The sequence below is a fragment of the Adelges cooleyi genome, unplaced genomic scaffold (genome assembly GCF_023614345.1).
Source record: "Adelges cooleyi isolate 19-005CV unplaced genomic scaffold, UGA_ACOO_1.1 ACOO_flye_CR_arks_rails_tigmint_CR_PRNA_108, whole genome shotgun sequence".
In the NCBI taxonomy this organism is placed as follows: Eukaryota; Metazoa; Arthropoda; class Insecta; order Hemiptera; family Adelgidae; genus Adelges; species Adelges cooleyi.
This window is the reverse complement of record NW_026095761.1, coordinates 7,224,288-7,251,268: the sequence shown is the minus strand read 5'-3', so window position 1 is coordinate 7,251,268 and position 26,981 is coordinate 7,224,288. Positions and strand designations below refer to the sequence as shown.

General features: G+C 29.1%; 2 protein-coding genes across 4 annotated transcripts; one reads left to right on the top strand and one right to left on the bottom strand.

Moving 5' to 3' along the window:
• Positions 1–8,818: 8,818 nt before the first annotated feature.
• Positions 8,819–13,028, bottom strand: LOC126843147 (Fanconi anemia group A protein homolog). Of its 2 annotated transcripts, XM_050580516.1 has the most exons (10): positions 12,724–13,028; positions 12,466–12,661; positions 11,898–12,070; positions 11,764–11,840; positions 11,499–11,676; positions 11,182–11,394; positions 10,966–11,113; positions 10,654–10,898; positions 10,448–10,576; positions 8,819–9,374 (listed from the first exon to the last, which is right to left on the bottom strand). In XM_050580516.1, the coding sequence occupies exons 3-10, from the start codon at positions 12,060–12,062 to the stop codon at positions 9,120–9,122; spliced, it is 1,410 nt and encodes a 469-aa protein (XP_050436473.1). In that variant the 5' UTR covers positions 12,063–12,070; positions 12,466–12,661; positions 12,724–13,028; the 3' UTR covers positions 8,819–9,119. The 2 variants fall into 2 exon arrangements, with proteins under 2 accessions (XP_050436473.1, XP_050436466.1); XM_050580509.1 differs by having other exon boundaries at positions 12,466–13,028.
• Positions 12,970–26,173, top strand: LOC126843132 (protein cueball). Of its 2 annotated transcripts, none has more exons than XM_050580488.1 (7): positions 12,970–13,439; positions 23,735–23,950; positions 24,014–24,206; positions 24,297–24,750; positions 24,817–25,256; positions 25,336–25,645; positions 25,787–26,173. In XM_050580488.1, exons 1-7 carry the CDS (start codon positions 13,367–13,369, stop codon positions 25,913–25,915), a joined length of 1,815 nt encoding a protein of 604 aa, XP_050436445.1. In that variant the 5' UTR covers positions 12,970–13,366; the 3' UTR covers positions 25,916–26,173. The 2 variants fall into 2 exon arrangements, with proteins under 2 accessions (XP_050436445.1, XP_050436455.1); XM_050580498.1 differs by lacking the exon at positions 12,970–13,439 and adding an exon at positions 14,877–15,135.
• Positions 26,174–26,981: the final 808 nt, after the last annotated feature.

Genomic DNA, 26,981 nt, shown 5'->3' with positions numbered 1-26,981 from the left:
AATTTTTATTTTAGAAATCTCATCACGACTCATCTTATCACAAAATCACTAGAGATTTTTGTAAAAAAAAAAATTATACAATTTTATTATTTCCTAATCATAGGCTATCAAGAAATTTGCTATTTTTTATAACCGTGTTTTGTGTATTATGTGGAAATCATAAACTTTTTCCCTAGACTCCTTTTCATTTTTACCGGGCTAAACGCATTTTCAACCGTTGAACACGTTTATATTAATGTCGACGTGTGACGAAACACGCTGTCGTTATTGTTATTTCAATATTGCGTTTAAACAGTGAAGGCAGTTTAATTTTCGCAATATCCTTCCTGCCTTTAATATTTACATGTATATTATGCATCATATGTACAGGCAACACAATAAAATAGATGTATAGCTGCTGCCAGACGGTATACGACGCAACAGCAATAGGTCCTGGTGAGATCAAGACCGAAAGAATTCTTCTGTTGTTAATATTTGCAGCTGGACTTACAACCGAAGGGTAGTAGGTTTCCCTTTTGACCGTCGTCGAATAATAATAATAATAATAATAATAAAGAAATAATTTTTTTCTTCTACTCCCCATTCTTGTTCTTGGGTCTACCGAATGTTTGTATGCTTGGGGGAGGGGTTGTAACCCACCGGGGCCTTATTCAGACAGGGGTTAAACTATTATATCGGCTTCCTTTTACACTCTCTCTTTCTCTCGTACATTTAGAGTACATACATACAGACCTATAAAACGTGTAGAGCATATAATATTGTCTACCTGAACCTTAAAAGTAATCATAAATGAGTACCCTAAGTATATATACTATATCACTATACTTGCCAGTTACTACTATAGTAGTATACTACTTGGAAAATACCTACAATTCTGCCAACCTAATATATAACAATATTATTTCTCTACTGCGGTAGCAGAAAAAAATTAACGTGGAATTCGACCAGCGGAGGGAACCATAAGGATAATGGTACTGTATTTTGCATTAGGCTAATATGAAAAAATCTCAAAGAGGTCAAGTCCCCTTACATTTGTTATAATAATATATTATAGTTAAAACAATTTGTACTTTATTTCTAAAATATTGCAATTAATATTTTTTTTAATGTTCTTTTTCTTCGATTTCGTTTTTTTAGATGTGGTTTTAGAGTTTAAGGTCTGAAAATTAGACTTATAGTAATTTTAGAGTTAGGCTATAATAAACACAATTATCTCTAAAATCTGTAGTCGGAACTTTTTTGTAATTGATGAAAAACTAAAGACTAAGAGGAAAATGTATTTTTAAACATAAATATTGTAATTTTATAAAAAAATAAATAATATAATGCCAATAAACAATTGGAACAAATTACAATAATCTTTTATTACAATATTTTAGGTAAGTCTCTCTTCATTTTTAATTTACAAATAAGCGTTTATTTGCAGATAGCAGAAATGTTTTCTATGTATCTCAGTGAACTTAATATCCAAAATTATAGCCAACCATAAAATAATTACCCACAGACTACATAATATAAATGTCGTTGCCACATTACTTTTGTTTTCTTAAGATGTTTGTTCATGTTTAACAAAACAAATGGGTTTCTGTTATTAAATTAAAAAACGTAGGTATATATATATATATTATATTATAATCGAGTGTACTGTCAACATTGAGTTGATGAACCGATGTTGTCATATTTAATGAACGGAATAAAGAATTTAATTTAGCATCAATCCTAACCATTAACAAGCTTCAATCGATGTGATACATTTTATTCATCCTCAAAATTCTACACCATAATATTATAATTATATTTTATTTTTTATCGCTACGGTTTATGTTTACAATTTCGTATATAATAATGAAACATTAAAAAACCGCATGAGATTTTTTATCAATAATAATTATTACTGTTTAGCTCAAACTATAGATACAAAAAGCCACTATTCAGAACGCTTCGATATATTTGTTTATTTAATGCATAGTTTATTATCTTTATCATTATACATGTATAATATTATATACGTAATAATAAAAAAGTGTTCCCTTAACTGAACGAGCAATTGTTTTTTTTTTTTTTGGTTTTTATTTTAAAGGATTTTTTTCTTCACTTTTTGGATAATATAGTCGTAGATATAAAGATTGCAGATAATTTAACTAGTATGTCTTTATTTTATATTGCATAAATGATCTGCGGAAATATTATGTCTTACGTTAAATTGATCATTCTGTACTTGTGCCTTAGCAATAGAACATATTAGTACAATATTAGGTTGTCTACTAGTGTAGTAGTGTATTGTTTGGATATTGCCTGTAATACACTTGTATTTTGTAAAAACGCATAATGGTCGTTGTCTTAAGTTATTATGTTGATTTTGAAGGATTCATGGTTAGCTGATTTTACACAGTGGCGACTGGCGTCCAGTATTTACTCGTGTGAATATTTTCTCATGTCATGAAAAACCTCTTAGCTTGTTCATAATTGTATACATAAATTATTCAAGTGTTAAGGAAGTGTACACTAGTTACTATGTATTATCTCCCGACTTGCGGGTGCTTGGGTTTATCAAAGTAATAGCAATAAACAAAACATTATTTGTTTTTTATCATCCGCGATTTTGGATCTATATTAAATTAACCAGCGGAAATGGAAACCATGAGTTGACCAACTATTTTATTGGCTTGAGAAGTTATAATTGTTTTATCATTAATTATAAATACTTAAAACATTTATACTTACGTTATATTATTTTATTTTTATATGTACGAATAGCTGTAAACAATGGTTTTATCAATTTAGCGTAGTGCTAGTATTTTAAAAAATAAATCACTTAAAGAGCATATTGTTTAAAGTTATCATTCAAAATATCATTACTAAATTAGGGACACCATTGCGTTAAATAACTGTTAATAGTATATTATACTACTTATTACTACCGTTTATATAATAACTACTATTTTGTTTTTATTGATATATGCGTTATGACTTATGAGGTTTTAATAAATGCTTAATCAACACTGCAAATACAACAGTGAATCATTCTTTGGTAGAAACTATTAATATTTAATAATACAATGTAAATCCGAGTTTTTCAGATCTAATAAGTAATTAAATATATATATTAACTTATTATAGTTTACTTGGTTCGGTAAATTAATCAGGGCCCTTATAATATGACATGTTATTTTGTTATAAAAACCACCATGACTTGTAATATTATCCTCTAGGACCTAGGCATAATCTATCAATTAGATTATGTTCTATAAAACAACAATATAAAAAATTATATTTGTTTGTTGATAGACATTTAGTATTGGACAGTTAAAACTGAAATCAGATTAAAACGTTTTTGCCTTTTTGTATAAAAAGTAACAATATATTAATATAGTTTTATACTAGTAGATATATAAAAATTAAAATTATATCAAACAACTTTTGATTATTTGTGTGCGAGTGAACTCCTCATATTTGCTGTTCTAAAATTGGTAAAAAAAGACTGATTTTTTATGTCAATCAGATAGTAAAATGGTTTTGGCTGGGAAATAATGGGCTGATAAAAGAACGTTTAAAATCAATTTTTTAAGTTATTTCTGTTAGCAGTGACTAATGTGCAACATAAGTTACTGAATCAGTTGTTAAATGCTTACTTTAAAAAATAATGAAAATTTGGACTGATAAATTCAAAAGAATTAAGTAAACGGAGTTAACTAAAATTAAGTCATTTAATTATGTTGGAATGTACTCGGTGAAATATAGGGAAATAATTGTTCATTTAAAATTAGTCACTGTTTTGGTAGTTATATAATATGTTTGATTGTAAAGGTTAAAAATATGTTATTAAGTATTAATTAAATGTCGTGTGGAAGTATTACGTTTAAATACCAATTGTCTAGATCATAATTTTTATTTTATAATTTACGCTATGAATTATTTTATATATATATATATATATATATATATATATACTTACCTTTACTACACTTAAGCAAACAATTTTTCTATAAACAACTGTAATAACTTTCACTGGTATTATGTCTGTTCAAGTTGGTATTAATAAATATTATAAGGTATTGGAAAAATATTGTTTGTTTTATTTTACTGACAAGGTAAACCTACTTTTTAATTAGACTTATAATCCGTTCATTGTATTTATAACGTAAATATACATGTGCACTTTTATAAAAGAGCGCTAATCGGCATATAACAAGTTTTAAAAAAAAAAATAATTATTTATAAATGTAAGGTAATGCTTTTTAAAAGTAACAATTGTGTTTCACATAAAATAATTGTAAATAAGTCCATTGTCAATTGTGTTTTTTAATGGGTAAATATATTATGTTTAAAGAAAAGGCATTATTGTTTTTTTTTTTTTAATTTTCATTGGGCATTAATGCAGTGCATGCAACTGTATGTACACAATATCTAATATGTATTCACACTTTAAAAAATAAATAGAAAATTACATATATATATATAAAATATATAATATCATTCTTTAAACCTAAAAAAACCTTAATACAAATATATTATTAATTAATATAGAAATAGAGCATTTGAGTAATTGACCATTACAAATATTAAACGATTTGCATAATTTGCTTTTTATTGTTACATGAAAACAAATAGGAAGCAATTTTATGCAACACAAGCCTATTCGCTTGTGACTTGGGGAAAACATATAAATGACCTATATTGTATTAAAAAAGATAGGGTTTTTCAAAATGTTATTCCTTTAAACACCTACGGCTTTAGTTGTTTTATTTACCGACTATTCTAAAAAGTAATAAAAAAATATAAGACATAATCATTATTATTATTAAGACGTAAAGTTCTTTTTTTAAAATTTACTATAATTATAACATTTATTATGTCATTGAAATTGAAATCATTGTACACTAAAAAATCCTATAGGTACCTACTATTAAACATAACTGTTGTTCCCTTAAAACTTATTACTAGTATGGTACTAAGTAGGTAAGGTTCTATCTAGTGTATACCCCAAGGCCAATTATATTTTAAACCATTTTAACTATTTTCTAAATAGTTGGAACCCTAAAAATTGTAACTGTACCCAGTCCTCATAGAACCTAGATCCGATACTGAAAATCCAACTTAAATGTAAATTATAGACATTATTGTAATAATACTTTACCTGCAGCTAGACCTAGGTAGATTCCTTTTGGTAATTAAAGCGTTAATTGTATTGCTATTTAGTTTTCTGACAATCAAATATTTTGATATTTGTAATTACCCTGGCAAAATATTTTGTCATTATGTTTAATAAATTTAAAATCCATTATTAAGCAATTTCCTTAATGTATTCAGAATTATATCCAAGTTGTATAAATCATTTCTAATCTAAAACCTAATATTCGGTAGGTTGTGTGATTTGAGGTGCTTATAATGTCTATTATTATTTATTACAACACGTCTTTAATTAATATGTAATTACTATTATTTTAATTATTAATTTATAAAAGTTAGTTTGTTGATATAAAATATAGGTGTTTTATTAATTTATTGTTGTCGAAAGCTTGTTATAATATAATTTATATAGAGTTATAACAGAAATCATAACTGTATTTTTACTTTGTTAGTAATACAGTTGTGCTTGTATTTACTATAGGAATGTTAAAAAATATTTTAAATTGTTTATTTTAATTTTAACTTAACTGTGTCGTTTAATAAGCTTTTGATTATATTATGCAAATGTAAAATAGAGGTGGGAAACTGCTATTTACTGTAACTGTCCCCCCATTCAGAGGCTATTTGAAATTTTAGTTTACTTATGATAATTTTTTTGGCTGGTTATATTATAATATTGCGTTATGCAACATGCAATTTGTTTTTTAATTGTATTTATATACATACACAACAAAACTGCACTTAATATACCTAATCTCACTTTTTCAGTCGAATACTTCAGTTGTCTAATCAGTAGAGTAGTTCTTATTTTAATTTTTTATTAAAATACATTTTTTATTTTTAAAAACACGAATAAGCCAAATTTCAACCGAACTGAACGGTGAGAACACGTGTCCTAAAGTACTCGAAATAAATTTCATAGAATTTTATTAGCTAAATAACTAACAAATTTCAATAAGGAGTTTAAAATAAAATCTTGTTGGATATAATTTTATTGAAACGGCTAAATAAAATGTACACATTTTTTCGCTGACATTATTAAAGCAAATCATAATAAAATATTAAAATATTAAAAAATATGAAATATATATTGATTTAACAATTTTATTGTTGTATAGAACCAAAAAGGTAGTTATTCTGACTAATAATTCTTAATCAGACTAAAATACTTGAGAAAGTTTACATTTATTTTATATTTCTGGTAGGGTTACCTCCTTCCCCCCCCCCCAAAGAAATAAAATGTACGTCAAACATCTAGACAAATGCCAAGTCCCAGCAATGATGAGTTATTCTTGTTTAGTACTTTGGGGATAATTAAGAACTATTAGTTAGATTTACTCAATTAATACTCAATGGATTTACAAGAAATTGAGCTGTCACAGGTACAAAAAATGAAAAGAAGTTTAATAAATGGAAAATTGCCTTAAATGTATGAATTAATGTATGTATAATGGATTGAATGTATTCGCAATGGATTGAAATCTAAAAAATAAACTATTGAAAGTTCTATTTTTTTTTAAAACCTTTTTCATAATTTAAGAAAATTGTCTTTTTATTAATTAAATGACTTGGTTCGATTCAAATAACTTTACATCTAAATGAAGCGATAAATAATATATTATCTTTGATAAAATTATTTTTTATTCATTGGCCCAATTTCTTTATTAGTTATTTTTATTTTATTTATTTAAATGTATAAATAATAATCAATTTTTTAAATTATTTAAGATAATAAAAAAAAAAAATTAATTATAATTTTCTTAGTTATAAATAATATTTAAAAAACATTGATTTGTTGTTAAATAAAGAAACAATATTTTTTAGAATTGGTATTAAAAATACGTTTGAAAATTTGTTGTCTATAAATAATAAATAAACTAGGTAATCGACACTCGAAAAACAAAACCTCAAGCCTGTAGTTATCTTAGCTGAAGTGTGGTTTCGCTGAGATTTTGGACAATTCGCTGATATGTTATACATAAATAAAACATTTTACCGTATTAATTGTCAAATTATCTATTATTTATCATCTCAACTCTGACTAAATAGATAATCATATATTAAATATACTTTATATTATAGATTATATTTATATTTAATCTATGATATTATAATATATATTAATAATATTAATATATTCTAACTTATTTACGCAATACATAGTCTTTTTTTTACAAACTATTTTCCTTTAGCATGATTTAGTACATAAATAAATATTCATTTAAAACTAAACAATTTAAAATTGTCAATAAAATTCGAACTTATAAAACAGCGTTTGGTGTATTATAATATTATAAATATAATATCGGTTTACACTTTATTTCTTATACTTTACTGTGTATTATATGCTACTTATTCATCAGGCACTTGGGTGGGTGCTCACGTTGTATATAAGTATTGCGTACCTAAAAGGTGTACTTGTGTGTGTATATATTATACAGTTGGAAATTGACGTAGCCGGCATTTACTTATTACCAAAACGGGACATTGCACGTACACACGCCTGCACTGTACTTAGGCCTTAAACGTGTATATGTACTAGTTTATATACATATAGTATGTGCACTTGCACCTCTCGCTTCACTCTGTAGGTAGGTATAACAACGTGACCACACTGACCTGGTTATAACTCTGAGCGGAAATCAAAAAGCTAAATAAAACAAAAAAAAATTAAAACGGGAGTTGGATGTGCTTTATAAAAAAATCGACACACACATTTGGTCTTAAACGCATTCAAATGTAAGCAGAGTGTGACAAAATTATATAATAACATTATTCAATGTTTGAATTGCAAACAAAAAATCTTTTAAATAATTTGAATAAATCGCAAATAAAATTATTCGAATCATACGAGTCCGACTATGTCAATAAGTTTGCAAGTAATAATAATTATAATTGGGTATGCAATGAAAATTTCAGAATATATTATACTTATCAACTCCGACACACTTGCGATCAATTTATAATGATGCCTTTTTTAATGTTTTTTTTTTCGTCTGGACCACGACAAATTCTTAACCATTGAATTAAATTCTTCGTGTCTATAGTATTATACAGGCACGGTTGGTTTATTAATTGGTTGTAATCAGGGCCGACTTAAAAAATGTTAAGTTTAAACAAGTACAAATGTTTTCACGAGCACACCGTGTCGGACTGGCTCTAAAAGGACTATTATTTTAATTTAGTATAATTTTCGGCCACCGAAAAAACTATTAATTAAAACAACTCATAAAATACAATTTAATTATATAACAAACGTGAAATTTCTTAGACAATAAGTTTAAAATAAAAGTTATTTCAGTACAACAAGTTTTACCCTTTTGGGTGATTTATTTATTTTCGTATAAACGAATAAATGTTTTCTGTTTAGGACGACTCGCGCGCCGTGTATTTTGGTGTTTAGATGATTTATTTCTCTTCCGTGCGCTACGTTGATTGTCAAAAGTGCACAAAAATGTTTAAGGCACCGACAAATATTATTAACGTTTCTAAATGATAACGATATTTATTAAATATTATTATACTGGACTACAGTAACATGTCGATAATTACATTAAGAAGTACTACGACATTAAAATAAATATTACTTGATGAGATTGTGATGTGGTGAGAAGAAGACAATAAAAAAGTCGTTTGTGTAATTATATTGCAATAAATACATGTATAAATTATTGATACACAGTTTTGTTATTTTTTTCCCATCTCTATTAAAATCAGTTACATTTACATGTAATTGTCAAATAATAAAACGCAATCCTCACTAATCTTTTTTAGTTTTTTGAAAGGCTTTAAAATAGTTGCACCGTGTATTATAAACATAAGTAAACAAAATTACATTTTCCATTTGGGGGAACTTCTTTAATAACAATTATAATATTGGCTACAAATGATAAAACAAATAACACGATAAATTTATTATAAATATGCATTTGTATTTAAAAGGAATTTATTGTAGATATTAATTGTGTTACTAACTGAGAATACAGCTATCAGAAATATTTACTACGGCTCTCGTTTTTCCACTTTGTGTAAATAGAGTTTGGAATTTTGTTAATATCGTTTAGTTTTTCTATAAATTCACATCTAATTTGATCGTCTTGCATATGAGGATCCATTAGTGTTTTGAGGAAAGTGTTGACAAAGTATGTTTTACGGAATACAGAAGCTTCCAAGACAACACGCATTACTTGACCTGTCTTTTTGTAAGATTCCAACACCTTCACTACGTCTGCTTCATGACGGTTCTGCAAAATAAAGAAGAAAAGTCATTTCAATGACCATTAAGTAGTTATATAAAAAAAAAGCCATTCTATATTTGTTAATAAACAAAATAGCAACAGAATATTTTGTAATAAACAGTAGTTTTCATTATATTTTATAACAAAAAACTTTTTACTGAAAAAGATGTTTGAACAAAACTATGTATAAGTTTTCCAATATCGCGATTGAGATGATAAAATAGCCACGTCCAATGCTTTTTACTTATTTGTTTTTACCAGACCTGTAAAGTTGCTTGTCAGAGTAAAATAATTTTTGTAACATTGCCTAGAATATTATATTCTATTTTGATTTAATCAAACATTTTATTATCATCAAAGACTCACACAGTTTTAACTATCTAATCTATACAATTACATTAATGAAAAATGGTTATTTAAAAAGCGATATCATCAATACTTTTTGTCGCACTTTAGTTATCTGACTAATTAACTGGTTTTTCCTCGTAAAATAAAATAATCATATGCAGATTATTTTGACCAATAAAGGTGAAATTGAACATATCGATCAGCAAAATTGTTTTCTTGAAAACAATTTAAATTTTACTAAGACTATGACAATAATTAACATTCCTCACAAGAAAAACATGTGATTATTTTAGTTATTCTTAACACTACTGTATAATACTTGGCGTATTGATCTTTTTTATTTATTATAAAATTTATTTTTATTTTAGTTGGGGCACAAATAGTAAGAGTAAAAAAATGTTTGTCAGTATGTTATGAGTTAACTGTTGAGGCATAAAAGAACTCATTAAAACTGTTAGCAAGTAAAATTAATGTAAAAGCAAATATGAGTATCGTGATTTAAGTTTTGTTGTTGCTTGAATCAATCAAATGAATTACTAAAAACAAAAAATGTATTGAAGTAGACATTTCTTACTATCATCTTAATAAATAATAATACTTCATGCGATAGATATATTTTTTTAAAGTAAAATGCATTCCTGCATCCATTACACTTTTATAAATTAACAGTAGTAAATAGAATAGATCAACGTCAGTCAACTTTTTAAAAAAACATAAGTGTTTAATATTACCTCAGTGTCGTCGTAATCTTTGAACAACCCCATGGTGTCTTGTCCTTTGTTGATTTTAACGAGCTGCTCACGAGCAACTTTCACATAAGTATTTTGAATGGCCACACAAGATTCTGTCAACGTCGGTTGCTGTAAAATATTTCAAATTGTGTAAATAAAAATTGGAAGTGGTGTTTACGCCGAGAAATATTAAAACGTATAGTTACCGTGTTAGTATGGGACGCCAGGGCAGCCGGTAAGTCATAAGGTATTAAGTGAGTTAATAACTTATAAAAATTTTGGGCTGTTTCCACAGAAGGTTTATAGGAACTATACCATCGACGGTACTCGGACCAAAGACCAATATCGAGACAACAGTGCCGAAATACGAGCAGAGTCGCTTTACATAACGTAAATTCATCGTTCAGTTCACTTTTAGACAGAGTATGATTGAGCAAATGTTCAAATTTTACTGAAATAAAAAATTAATTTAGTAGAATGCAACTATCCATACATTTCCTCATATTATATATGTTTACATTTTAATTTGTGAGATTGTTGCGATTTTGTTTTCACAAAAACCGTTATAAGAGACAAAATCATTTTCCAGTTGGCTTTGTTTGGCATTTCAAAAATAACATTTTGTATAAGTGAGAATATTATGTTTTCATCAAGTAAGTCTAACATCTAGAAACTTAACATGCTGTGATAAAAAAAACTGTACAATTTTGTATTTATTTTAGTTATAATATTACCATTTCAAGCATTCTATAAATTGATTCCGATGTTTTGTACATTCTATATTCTTCATACGCTACATCCAAATAATAATTCAAATCTGTTGCAAGCATATTTTTAAGCATTATTTTGAACATCCGTTTAGCTGTCGATTTAATACAAAGCGGAGAACATTTTACACGTTTCAAATAAATCCAAGCATCCGGATTTTTCATAATCAAAGAGCTAGACTTAAGAAGAAAAAAAAATCAATCAAAAGTAAGGTAGTCCGATTGTGCATTGTTGTGTATATTTGTTTTTTAAACTGTTGATACAAAACAAATTAGTTTCTCACATGAATTAAAAACTGTTGTATTATTCGTAAATGACTATTAAAATGAGTGTTAGGTTCTCCGGACAGTAAAAGTAATAGACTAATGAACAGATCTGTTAATATGATTTGATGCAACTCGTCCTTTGATTCGGAAAGGGACAATAGGGTAGTAATTATTTCGTCTGGATCCCATTTATAACTAAAAAAAAATGAAATACAATTATTTCATAACTATTAAAACGTTTTATGATATAACTATCAGAATAAAAAACTAAAATAAACAAACCGTGAAATAAATTCAGCGAAATCTATAATTTGTTGAGAATGCAACCTCCACGTTATTTCAATAGAATAGTTATTTTCCTAAAAACAACAGTAATTAATGATTTACTGATTAATTAAATTATTAAAATACGTTACTTGTAATAATAAAAAGCTCCATAACGGTTTTAAATTGCCAAATTTATTTAATGTATTGGTGAAATCATAAAATGTTTTTCGGTCTTTTTCATTTAACAATAAATACATTTCACTATTTCTCAAAAATAAATCATTTAATTCTTCTACATTTTTAATGAGAAACATTGTTTTTTCTGCAACAAAAATTGAATAACATAAATATTTTTACTTTTACATAAATGATAAGAAATGATATTCTGTTATCATAACGCAACATAATTAATATTGGTAATCAACATAGTAATTATATCCTTATCTTTTATTAATTGTTGCCACATCATTTAAAGTTTATCGAGAAATCAATCAATTTTAACTAAGCCGCAAATTAATTACTATTTTACACATTTTAAAATTAATCTATTGCTTAATACAAAATGTGTTTTATGATTGTTTTAAGCTTTGATAAACCTGGGTATTTTTTTATTAAAATACATTAACTTTCCCTTTCAATTTGGATGTCACTGTTTTTATAAGATTAATTACCTACCATATTATAAATGTTTACCTGAAAATTAAAATTTAGGTATACCTGTATTAGATGCTTTTAACTGGTTTAGTTGTAAAATCGAAAGTAAACAATCTACACCGTTGACTTTGCCGGCTAGATTAGACGACTATCATTAAGACAAGGAATCCGAATGAATTTGTTGAACTGCTTTGCGAATCCCAATGTCAAGTGAACTCCGCGAAAATTCTAACATAAATCATGGTCGATGATGAAACTTCTAAACAAATACAGCTTGTCAAAAAATGTCGACTAAACTAGAAATATTTGTTAAAAACTGACGTTGTATAACGGACTGTCGCCGAGTGTCACGTGTTTCGTTATCGGTCACAGCCCACCGGTAGTTAGGAGTTGCCGCAGTTAGCAATGTACTTGTAACGACTATAACGAATAAGTAATAGCGATAATAACCATTAAGGCATTAAGCAATAGAAGAGTGCTGACCGTGTGGCGTGTGTACTGTGTGAGCAGGCCCGCAAGGGGAGAGAACAAGGTAACGTGCTTGTGAAAAAAAACCCGCGCGCAAGTCGCAACAGTGAACTGCAGTCTGCACGTCAGTCGGCACCGTCTATCGATGATAATAACGTATTGCCGCGCTCGCGCTCCACACGCAAAACGCTACGCTCTCGCACACGGCCGACAGCTGACCCGACTCTGTGGACAGTGCCCGTCTCCGGTGTCGTCGTCGTCAGACGTCAGTACAGTGCGCGCGTGATACGCACGCGGCATATTCAAATGTCACGTCGTCGTCCGATGTGTTATTATCCTTGTTTATTAATATTATTACCGTACAGTTAATTACCGTTACTTAATATCTTGTATTGTGTATAGAAAACAAAAAAACAAAAATTATTAGATAATTATTTTGCCTCTCCTCTAATTTTTTTTCCTTCTGTTTTATTAACTTAAAATTACCGACAAAACCATGTGCTGCGTTCACAATGTAAGACGCGCCGTCGTTTCGGTAGCGCTTTTAGCTGCCACCGTCTGTGCTTGGGGTAAGTGACAGTTTTGCTTACACACGTTTTTTCCCGTCGCCGACGAATTTTCGCACGTGCAACGCGCGTGCCGGCCATGGACTCGGTACAGTCGGTCACGTACGCCACTCACGGCGGCGACCTTTCCCAGTTTCCCGGCCCTCACCGTAGTCGTCGTGAGGGCGGCGGGTTACGGTCGTAGCCTAGTGCGGGTTTTTTTTAGTGTAATCCACCCGATCGGCGACTAGCCGACTTGGTGATCGTCGCAGTGGCGTACGTGACCGACGACACGGCTACGGTTTTCCTATACGCCCCCACCCCCGCAAGACGAACGTTGAAATACAAGGTCACGGGAGAATATGAATTTTTCCTCATCGAAGATCCGCAACACACTGACAGGAGGAGGTATCAGTCGACCGTGTATTGTCCACAATACACGAGTAATGGGCAATTTCAAAAAACACGTATTTCGAACGTTGCCTGGTAATTCACGATCGCCGCCGTCAGAAGGTCACCGACCGACCCCAAAGCGCGTCCCGTAAAAGGCGGGAAACCTCCAAGCTCTTCTTTGACGGACCTATCCGAATTGCACAACACTAACCTATCAGATTCCACAATAACCCGTATATTTCTACCCACTTGTACAACACAAGTTGTTTTTGAGTACTCGTATACTGGGGTTATCAATAAACCTTATAAAATTAATATTTTTGGGTGAATACCAAACACTTGCTGGTCCTCAAGTTTGTGTATTACTGACGACTCCCCTTTCGGCTTCCCGAAAAATTTCCTACATCGGGTCAACAAATAGATAAATATACGTTTTATAATCGGTAATGGTTATATAATAATAGGTACACGCATGTGCACCGGTGTACGAGTATAATAGCATTCGATATTAAATTACTGTAGTAATTACCAGTTAGCACCTGTGCATAGTAACCTATGCTTCAAATTTTGGTTGATAGTATTTTTATCGAATTCAATGTTAAAATATTAGATAATTATTTAAAATTTACTAATAAATTACTATAATCGGCAATTAGGAACTGATTAACGTACAATCTTTATATATGATTGTTTGAAAACGAGCTAAGTAATAATTTGTCCTCCTCCTTGCCACTTCTGGCTCTTGGCAAATGTTATGTTATTAAATTGTAAGCGGTCTGATAACAACAATAATAATAATAATAATCGGTAGCACTCAACAATCTCGTCGTATCTAGAATTGGTCAACAGTAGTTTCAGGTCGGGAATGTAATTTGGCTGTGCGGATGTCTGTCAAATTTGGCACGCGTTCCCTTTGGATGCGTCAAAATGATGATGGCCGGTTAGGTGTGGAAGGAAAACTATTTTTAAAACAGTTGCCCTATGTTATTATTAATTTTTTTTTATCAAACTAGTCTATAGTTAACGACCGTCAGTTTTTAAAACTAATGCTAACGATGTCGTATATCTATTGCTATACAACAATAACGTAATCTCATATCGAATGAGTTGTGTAATTTCAACTAAACTAATGTCGCCAGCAAATAAACGATATTGCTATGGAAAAGTAGTCTATTTTTTATTTTTAAGATTTCAACGAGCTTTTATAGCGATAAACGATAATATTACTGCCGAAAAATAATCTCTATTATTAGACGTTTTCGTTGTGGTAATAAAAATAGGTCCTAGTCGTGATCAATAGACAAAAAGACATTAACCCGAAGAAGAAGTAAGTAAGAAATGTTAATCGTTTTCAGAAATTTCCCGCATGTCATAATAGCATCTTTAATTCGTGTAGGTTCTATAATGTGTTTTGTCGCATTGTAATTATAGATAAATAAAATAATTACCGGTATCGCTGAAGGTCATTAATAAAAAAACATCGGATATACAGATATTATAATTTTTTATTATTTGTGTTAGACCGTTCGAAACCTACTATGAAAACAAGGTCTTACACAAACCGCATGCTAATGTGAACAGTGAAATTGCAACTATACGAGTGAAAAATTGCTTAATATGCTTATATCTTATTCACCGGATGAAATTTCATTTTTTCTGTGCTAATTTTAGGTTTAAAAAAATAGAAATCGGCAGTTAAAATTTAAATGTATGATATTTATTTAGGGTTTTCTTTTGATCTCATAAACATTAAACACCTACGTCATCATACCTGATACCAAAAATTACCATAGAAGTTTGTATTATTCCACTTATGTTATAGTATATCTAAATAGTACCTTATTCTAGACCTATCAGTCTTTTTTAAAATTATTATAATTATTTGAATCAGTTAGCTGTGTTAACTGCGTTGCACATATCATGATATAATATAATATAATTTATGGTATGAATTTTTGTATTCTTATCGATCAATTAAAATTTAACCATGAAAAATGCTAATTAGTGAAATTATTTAGGTTTTTACTTTTAACAAAGACACGTTATTTTGATTTCATTAAATAATGTCACATAATCAGCATTTTTAATAGGGTAGTTTTAAACTTATTAACATAATTACAACAGATGTAAACATTACTAATCCTTAGGTACCTATTACGGAATTAAACGAGTATACGTATATGGAATTGTTTCACATTCTAAGCAATAGATGTAATGCTTAGAAACTGTTTGACGTTTTTTAGGTGTTTTTATTCTCATGTCTGCTATTTTTCTACAGTTTATCTTAAAACAATTCGGAATAAGAGAGAGAACAAATTTGTTTCAAAATCAATTCTAGTCTGGTGTAAGTAAGAGCTAAATTTAAATTTATCTCGTAAAGTATTAATACTATCTAGGTGTATGTTAAAACATACGAACAATAAAACATTTAAAAAATCAGGCTCGCTCACAGTAGTTGTTTAGTTTAAGCTAAAAACAACAACAGATCATACATGTATCAAATCTTAGTGATAACTTGTAGTGAATCGGAGCTATCAATAAACTTATGTTATTTTACAAGTTATTTTTCTTTTTTGGTAATGAAAATGACGTCTACTCTGAAATATTGAATTTTCTGACGTATTTGTATTGTTGTGTTATCTCGTCAATATTAATATGTATTACGAGTTACGACCTATGTTTGGAGTGATATTTACCTAATAAAAAACTGCAGTATTAATTTTGTTCAAGGCATAACGTAGGAAAGTATAGGTAACCACTTTCAGTGATTTTCGAGGGAGGGGCCACATATTTTGTCATGCGGTTACTGACAATACTTCAGAGAAATGTAAATTCTTATTTTGAAAACCTCACACACACGAGTGATTAACGTTCACTTGAGTATCGGTATTTTATTTGCTAGTTTATTTTTTATATATTAATTGGTCCAGTTTATAACGTGACAAACTCCAATGTAGTCAAGGTAACAAAATTACGCAATAGTTCGTATTAATGATAGTGTATACTATATAGACTACCATTTATTATTTATCATAAACATACGAGTGTAATACATATTATTGTACTAAATAACAAAATTAACATATTGTCTAAATGTTATCTAGGTACAATATTACATTGTCACACGATGACATTACGTATGGAACAGTACGTATCGTGTAAGGTGTACCTATTTAAGTATGCGCCTTTATAAATTCGCGTTGCATATGTTTAAAGTATTTAAGTATAATTAAGTACTATACCGACAAGCGAACAACGTCAATACCTACATACTGTCATGTATTGGCACAGGGCACAGGCAATATTGTAATTTTTTTCTTTAAAAAAAAATATATATTTTTTTAACATGTGTATGAATTGTTTAATACATGTGACGCGTGCTCAGGAATTAGACCTTTTGGTGAAAAAACACAGTCTACAGGAAGGTTAAAAACAGGTTGAAACTAATGATCCACTTTTTAGAGTTTTAAACTGATCTTTTTGTGAATAGCTTGGAAAAAATGAGGGATTCGTCATTCGACATTAGATTCAGAGGACATAGTTACATTATCATTGCACTGTTATGTATATTATAATATAGAGCACGTTTTAATAAAATATTAATTTTGTTATTACTTGAATAAGACTACCTACTTGAAATGACACGTATAATATTTAGTATTGAAATTCTAGTTTAATTTTTATATTGGCGACTCAGTTTGCGTAACTCCTCTAGTTCTTGTTTAAATATGTATTGAAAGTGTGACTGCGATTAACGCTTATCCACAGATTAAGAAGTAGAAATCTGTATCTGGGGTCTATTAGGGAAAATTAAAATTTTAGACTGAAATTAGCCTAATTATTTAATTAAATAATTTAATATATTTTACAAGTGAATAATTTAAATTTTATCTGATCATTTAAACTATACATTGTTATCTATTGTTCAGTTTATCTATTGTAAACAAATTATATCATCAGTTATTATGCGTTGTTATGGAAAATAAAAACTAATAGTAATTTACCAGAATTAACTTTATGTACAATTTTTTTTTATAGTCCAAAATTAATGAATTATATAACAATCTATTTATCTTTTTACTGCAATAAGTCTAATAGAGTTAACTCGTCATTGCGTTAGCTAATATATTATATTTTTATTTTCCTGGATCGAACTGTTGAACTTGTGACTTGAACTCTGGAAACGCTTTCCTTCTTCACGTGCCAACAACACATTAATCACTTATTATTATGAACAGAATATATTTTGTAATTTAAAATATGTAACTTGATCGATTTTACCTTACTAAAGTGTTTTGTGGACCCTCATGTGTTGCATCAGAACTAGGATATGTATGATTTTATAATTCTTCCACTTTGAAGTGAAAATTCTGGCCCCAACATCGGTTACCTAATGAAAAAAATAGGTTTTATCAATTATCATTTCCGTTGTTTTTGTACTCTATTGTGTTTTGATTCGTGTCAAGCACTATTCAAATATCGGTAACACGTTTCGAAGTGTTTTTTCTGATTTGTTTTTTACTGATAGGAAAGCAAATAATATTACCGTTGGAGTAAAGTGTATTAACACTTGATTTTTTTTAATTGCGATAAGAAAAAATTAATATGTTGGTGTCAGAGTAATAAACAAACCTTAAAATGTGTTTACTGACTGCGTTTGATAAATAATATTATTGGATATTTTATAATATTTTGAAGGCATTTATTGGATATGCCGGTATTCAACACTTCTTATGTATCTAATACACTAATTATTTTTATAAAAATTTTTTCAAGAAACGACTGGAATTCGGTAAATGTGCTGCCATTGAAAGGACTGAAAGAACAAAAAATATTAACATAATATTCCACTATCGGTTGTGCACAAAATAATAATTAATTTATACACTTAACATATCGAGTCAAGGTTATCATTATAATATTATAAACGATAATAATTAAATTTTTTTTTATAACACGGTTGGTTCCTCGTGACGTTCTCGCAATTGTATTTAATTACACATATTTTTCTCTTGATAATTGTATACCAATATTATTGCATATCATTTCATTATGTTTAACACGAATTTCGTGCTAAATCCGATTTTAAATGACGTTTGGGGATATTCTAAACGGTAATGGAAAATTGTTTTTTAATTTTTTTTACATGTTGTCGAACCAACAATTCAGTAGCCGTAAAAACTATACACTTATTGACATCAGTTTAGACCGTTTTAATAATTGATGGGCATTATTAGTGTTTATTATTGCTATTATGTAGTACGTGTAGTTTTTTACTAATCGTGATTTTTTATGTAACCGTCACGTCGGGCCTTTAATAAATTGTCGTCACTTTAAATAAAAACCGTTCCGTCATTAATGCTTGCCAACGTATTTCCGATTTTACATTTTATATTTCTTATTTTATTTTTAAGGGGAAGCGTACAGTTATAACGTGTAAACTGTTAAGTAATATTTCACGTAAACCGATCGTTCACAGCGCATACAAATTACAAATGTAATAGAACTTTATTTTAGCAAACCGCGTCGGTGGCATTCGTTTGTCGAATGAATTGTGTAGGTACTTGATATTCAAAAAAAAACTGCGAAAATATTATAATTTTTAAAAATAGGTTTTCTTAAACGGCTGTTTTTGTTCTGTTCAAAATCTCTTTGTTCTAGGTTAAATTTAATGCGCACTGTTAAAAGTTGTATTATATTTTTTTAATGACGCACTGAATTCTGGAATAACAGTCTTAAAATAATAAGATTGTTTCTCTTGCAGGGGCGTAGCAATATTGCGAATGGAAGGTTACGGGATTATAACTTCCTTGTGTTTTCCGGAAATCAAAAAAAAAAACAATTGGATAAAACACGTCCTAAAACATAATTGTTAATTCAATCTTAAAACCAAAACTGAAAAAAAAATAATCTACTCTGTTTAAATTGCCGGTCAATTAAAACAAAAATCAACTATCAATAGGGAAATGGTAAAAAAGATATGTCCCCAAGCTCGCTCACAATTTTTTAACATCTGTATACTTAGCATAACCAGTTAGTTAATTATTAAAGAGCCTAAGGCATCTAGTATTATTACACTGCTCGTATCAGAAAATATATAAATAGTTGTTCTTTTAACGCTGACAAATTCTTGCAACTCGAAGGTAAAGTTTTTATAAAGAAGCAAATTGTAAGCAAATTCTTTTAATATCGCTCTTACTAGATTTTATGCATTTACATTTATTCAATGTATTTTATCATTGTCTTCTTATATTGATTTTTTCTATTGAATTAATAACAATTAACTATTCGATGCGAAGCGGGTAAGGTATTTTTTGTTTATGTTAAAAGGAAATATAATTAATCTACATTACATTATGTTTTATACCTAATGATTACCGTTAATCGTTTACTTCGTTTGACTTACAATATTCGAATTTAAAAATTTAATCTATGGGTTATAATAAAAACTTAGATCTACTTATTTTATAATGCGAAATGCGAATAATATCAATTAAAGTATGCAATTCTTTTGTTCTTTTTTTTGTGCTATACTAATTATGCAAGTACTAGAAAATTATTTTGTTTCCTGCAATAAATAATGACTCAAGAAGACACGGGTGGTCTACATGTAGCTGTATAAATTGTTAACTAGGAAACAATATTATTTCCTAGTTTATTGGCATTAAGAAATTGAAAACTAAACATAATCTTTTGCTATTAAGTATTAATTCATTCTCATTGATATTGATAATCATTAATCGTCTACAGTATAACAAAGTAGATTTTTAGGACATATTATATAATTTTATAAATTTATTTTGCATTAGTTAATAAATCGTTAAGTAAGAAAAGCTTATTTTATTAACAAAAAACGAGCAATGTTCAACTGTTTTGTGTTAATAAACTTAAAAATAAGTACATAATATGTTTATAATCAATTATTTCATATGTCATTATGGTGGCACGTGTACAAATGTGTAAGGTTTTTGTGTAATCAGTAATGGTGTTATGTAATTTACTAAAATTTTATATTTAAATTAAAGCTGAGGTTTATTTTACTATTCTCGACTTCAATAGTTACTAGTTTTCTACTTCACTAAATTTCTTTATCTGTTTTATTACTGTGCTTGTATCTTACTATTAACAGATTCGTATAGAAGTGTTTAATTGCCGTAGAAAACACTTTTATATTCTTGATATGTATTATATAAGATGTATGTAAATGGTGGTTTTAAATTGCACCCATATAACGAAGACAACTACAGCGTTTAAGATAACTGATCTCAATCAAAATTGATTATTACTATATTAGATTCATGTATATAAAGTTGTAAAGTTGTTCTGTAAAATAAGGAGTTCAAAGGAACACATGTTCATGGAATAAACTCCGTCAAGCAATTTCTAATAAGAAAACAATTTTTAACATTTTTTAATAAACAAATCTATTGAATTTTCTAAACATATGTAAAATAAGTTTATGCACATTTTTAAAAAAACAGCATTATGAGTAGTTTTTTTGCTTGTATGTATTTCTTAGTTTGTTAAATTACTAATTGGTCAATTTATTTATTGTTAACGGAATACGACCGTTTTTTATTTAAAAAAAAAAAACCACCGAATTTAACATAAAAAACATGTCTTGTTGAAACCATTTTTTAAATAGATTAAGCTATAAATATTTGTACGTTCAATATTATCATTATGTATTATAATTTTTCGAGGAATCGAGAAAGGTACAGATGTTTGTTTTGTATTATAAAAAAATGATTGCAAAAAGTATTTATTTTATTTTTTCTGCTGAATTTAGCACTGATCTTATGTAATGTTGCATTTTATATTTTTTTAGACAGTAAACAAATCTATAAAATCCTGATATTTAAGTATTTTAGGTGATTCAATTTTCGGTGGAGGTTTAAAAAACAAATGTATGTGCTACGTTAATTTTAACCAAGTTTTGAATTGAACAAAGAAAATAGATTAGAAAACTTTATTTGAAATACATTTTAAAACATTATTCAAATGTATTATTTAAATATTTATATTAATTATAATTAATATTTTAATATTCAATAGTGATTGATTCGCATTCGTCCTTCTATGTGACTCCTGAATGTTGATGTGTAATTTGCTTAATAATTACTACCTAACCTAGCATGTGCTTATTTAATAGAATGGTAGATATTATTGGTAAATTAAATTTTTTGTTTACTGGCGTCTACTCAATAATATGTAAACAATATTTTTTTTTGCTAAGCACAGTTTCTATTCTATTTAACCTACTTACTATATTTTTTAACGCAACATATAACCTATTTCATTGAATGTAAAAAGGAAGTTTAAACACAGTCGAACACAGGCTCGTCTAAAATATTATGAATAATTAGATAACGGTAATTTTGAGATGAAATAGTAATCAGATGATGATCATTTCTCGATCATCAGAAAAGCCGCTGTTAAAATGACATAATACCTGTATAGTTTATTCGCCATTATCTTTGCTTTAGTGTTAGTTTTTATATTATATCTACTTCAAAACGATTTCAATGTTTACAGAACGACTTGGCGATACATAAATCAATACATTTGGTTATGAAATACTAAGCGCCGATTCCGTTTTTTTTTCTGTTTTGTTAGACGATTATATTTACTAAGTAGAAAAAGGAAATTAAACCCCCGTTAAAACGGTACATGCATTTGCCATTGAGTATATATTGTTTTACTTGATGCTTTCTGTAGTATGATATAAACACATTGTGGAATCTAAACTTGTGGCCTGTTGTTGATATGTTTCGGGCACGCTTCCTCGCCGTTTAAACTTTCGTAACTACTTATAAATTATTAAAAAAAAAAAAAATTGGTTATTGTTGTTTTGAGAAGAAAACTAGTATAAAATTATATATTTAATAAAAAGCACGTTGATAATTGTGATTTGTCTCATGCTGATTTCATTACTTTCATTTTTCCCCACTAAAACAAGTTAACGTTTCGCTTCGTAATATGTATTGTTATTATCGCGTTCGATAATTACCTTAAGCCCTTAATTAATTAAGTTGTATGTATTATTTTTAATTGCGTTTTTGCAAACCAATCGTCAAAATTTGTAACCAATTCAGGAAGTTTCAATAGGTTCAAGGTGGCAAAAAAGGGCAAAACATTTACTAATAAAAATATTCATCAATGGTAATCGATTACGGGAAATGATTTCAATTTCGAATCAAAACCGCCGGTCTATTGTAACATTTATTTAATATACGAGTTGTGTTTATATAGGAAATAATAATGTTTGGGAGTACAACAATGTTTAACCTTGTGAGCTGATCCGTCTGTATTGCAGTAGTGCACCTCGACAAGATAGAAGGAACAGCACGTTATATTGATTTGCTCGGCTAAGTCAAGAGGAGATATTATTGACTTACCAGTGTTCTCCTTATAGAAATTCACCGAACGTTCGTCTTTTTTAATTACCTAAGCATAATACGACGACTTTTTCACCTTGTTCTATGCGGCTAGCCTTCATCTAACGTACATGGGATTGAGGTCATTGTCGATCGTTGCATATCAGCTGTTGTTTGGTAAATACAGGAATACATTTCCTGTGCTTTGAAAAGGGTAGAAATTCAATAAATAAATTATCTCTTCAAATATTGTAGTACTGCAATTAGTGGATTTTTTTCTTACTGGATAAGTTCAAATCTGAACAGTGTCAAAGCGTGAGGGTTTGGCTGGGGGTTTACCTCCTCTCCTTGGCCTTTTTCGAGAAGGAAGTGTCTATATTTAGCTTACCGAAAAATCCCAACTCAATCCACTTTTAATTTGCAAAAATCAGAAAAGAAAATATTATATAACTAAAATAAATTGTTTTATCTTTCTAGAAAATGAGAGCTATATAATTTTTTTAATATGGTGCTATACAAATACTGACTAGCATTTTGATTTGTTTACAGACTTAAGTGTGGTAACTCAGGCTCAGATACAGTTCCTCAAGCAGAATGTTATCGAAAGCACTGCGGCCGATCAACTTAAAGACATGATAGCGGCCGCCTACGATCCTATTACAGAAGATATATACGTTAGCGATTCCAATCATAAGAGTGGAAGTATATTCCGGATAAAAACAACTGGAGACGACAAATACGGAATCATTCAACCCGTTGTTACCAGTAAATATCAATAATTCTGTCTTGTATATTTAAATTACTTAATAATTATTATGTATTTTTCAGAACAATCGTCTCCTGTACAAGGAATTGCTTTTGATTATCAAACGTCCACATTGTACTGGACGACCGGTAACGGTCTGAGTATAAAACAATTGACAATACCTAAGGACGACACTCAGTTACCACTAAGTGGTTCAGTCTTATTCAAGTTCAAGGATGAAATTCCACAGGGTATTGCAGTCGACACCTGTAGAGGGTAATTTTATAATTTTATTAAATACTGCTATGCACAATAAGAGGTTTTGTTAATATATTAAATCAACCGTTTGGTATGATTATTTTTCAGGTATTTATATTGGACAAACTGTAACCATCTGAGTGCAAGTATTGAACGTTCACGTTTAAATGGAACAGACCGTAAAATTATTGTCAGTGACCATTTATTCCAACCATTGAGCATAGCAATTGATGTTGAAAATGGTCTTTTGTACTGGAGTGATGAACGAGAAGGTATTTACTACAGTATTGAGAGCAGTGACCAGAACGGTGGTAATAGGAAAACTTTAATTCACGGCACTCACCATCAGCCTTTTGCTGTTGTTTTGGACAATCTAAACATATACTGGAGCGATTGGATTAACAATGCTGTGTGGACTCTGCCCAAGAATTCATTCCAAGGCGGAGTAGAACCTTTATTAGTTAAAAAGTACGAGTCCAGCAATACTCCAATGGGACTGTTAACTCCAACTGGATACTCGACTTATGTTAACAAAACTTATTGCTCAGCATACACAGAAAAGGTATTTATATAGTTTTGATGGTCTTTAAAAATCAATACTTTATTAATTTTAATATTATGTCAACAGCACGTGGTAAACACCACAAAAAATCAAGAATTAAATCCCGAACTAATAACCTATGAAGTACTGAAGAAATTGTGTAAAAACAACGGAATACTGCACGCCAACGGTACATGTACGTGTAGTGTTGGATTTGAAGGCGATAACTGTGAGCTATCCGTGTGTGATGGCTACTGCGTATCTGGAACGTGTTCAATATCCAGTTCCGGACAACCCGAATGTGCATGTTCTCCAACAAGTTATGGAGATCGGTGTGAGAAATACATGTGCACTGGTCAATGCATGAATGGCGGTGAATGCATACTGGATACATCAGATAATCCCCGGTGTGAATGTCCAGTTGGATATGCCGGTGAAACGTGTCAATACAAAGCCGCTTGGCTAAATGAAGTATGTTTGGTTTACTGTCAACATGCTCCTACGCCTTCCACATCACATATTTGCAGGTAATGTTCAACTATTTTCAGTATTTAATAATGCACTGACAATATTTTATTAATCGTTCATATATATATTTTTTTCTAGTTGTAATGATTACAATAGAAAGTATGATTACACTGAAATGGGAATGCTAAACCCATCAAACATATCGTCGTGTAAACTTAGCAAAACCTTGACTGCTGTGATCACCATTCTAGTAGTTTTCGCTGCTAGTTTAGGTACTTTATCCTTGGTGCTATATAGAAAAGTCCGGTTATTAGGTCGTCGACCACGGATCAAGAAGCGTATTGTAGTCAACAAAAGTGTGACTCCGTTGACGTGTAGACCACCGCAACAGAACCAACAGTGTGAGATCACCATCGAAAACTGTTGCAACATGAACATTTGTGAAACTGTAAGCAATATAATAAAGTTTTTGTCAGTGGTGTAGTCTAGGGGTATACACTATACTCTATGATTACATCGCACAATATGGCATGTTATGCAATATTAGGCCACTATTTTTTATATAAATGTTTGTTGAACTTGATTTTAGCCATGTTTTGAATCTGATTTTCGAGTGCCAAAACATAGCTTGATGTCGAGTAAACCTCAAAAAGAAGACAAAGCCAACCTACTGAGTAACACAGATATGTCGAGCGAAGATGAAAAACCATTATATTGAGTTTTTATTTTTTTTGTAATTTATTTTTTTTTTTTACCAACTTGAGGGGCTGTATTATTTTTAGTTGGACAAAATGTGATATTTTATTGTTCCAAGCCATTTTTACCTTTTTATTTGTTAAGGCATATACAGGTTGTAGCTTTTGGTAGAGCGTGGCGATTTGTTTTATATTAAAACTAGATAGATTGAGTTCTAAACATTTTCTTAATCACGCAAGTCATACGTTTGGTCATTCTACTGTTTAATGTTTACTTAATTTATACTTTTTTGATATTATTAAATAAATAATTATATTAATAAATTACGTAAACTATATATATATATAAATATATTTAAACAGTTTGTGTAAACATTGACTTGAGTGATTGAAAATGTAATATAATATGCAACTTATATTTCCAGATTTACAGCCCCTAAAAATAAATATAATTTATCGTTTTTCATTTGATAAAAAATAATCATTTTTTTGTTGTTTTTTTTTTATGAGCTGTTTTAAATACAAGACTGGAATTTTGTATTATAAGTATTTTTCGTTTTTATTGTTAGAACATAGTGAAACTAGTTAATTTCTGTTTTTAAACATATATTTGTTTACTATTTTGTAAATAAAATATTTATCTCATGTAAAAAAAAAATATATGCTTGTTGATTTATTTATTGGAACTGGTGAGACCAATTAGTCTACTATATTATACATACATTTTTATTATATTTGTTAGAAGTTAAAACAATTATAATTGTATCCTAATAAAAATGCTTGTTAACTTTAAAGTTAATGTATCTCTTACTATTTAGGGCTCAAACAGTTTATAGATTTAGCAGTTTGGGACTTTTATAATTGTCTGCTGACCAAACACTATCTGGACAAATCAGTAATCAATTGGTATGAACCAATTAATATTGATCTGAGAACAATTAGCATCAATTGAGTACAATGTTAAAAATAGGTCGGAATAGTTAGCAGCAGTTTTTTTAAATTTTTAATTAGGCGAAGTATTGAAAATGTATTTCATTAAAAATTATCACTAGCAACAATAAAATTTCAAGTACAAAAGTATAACATGGC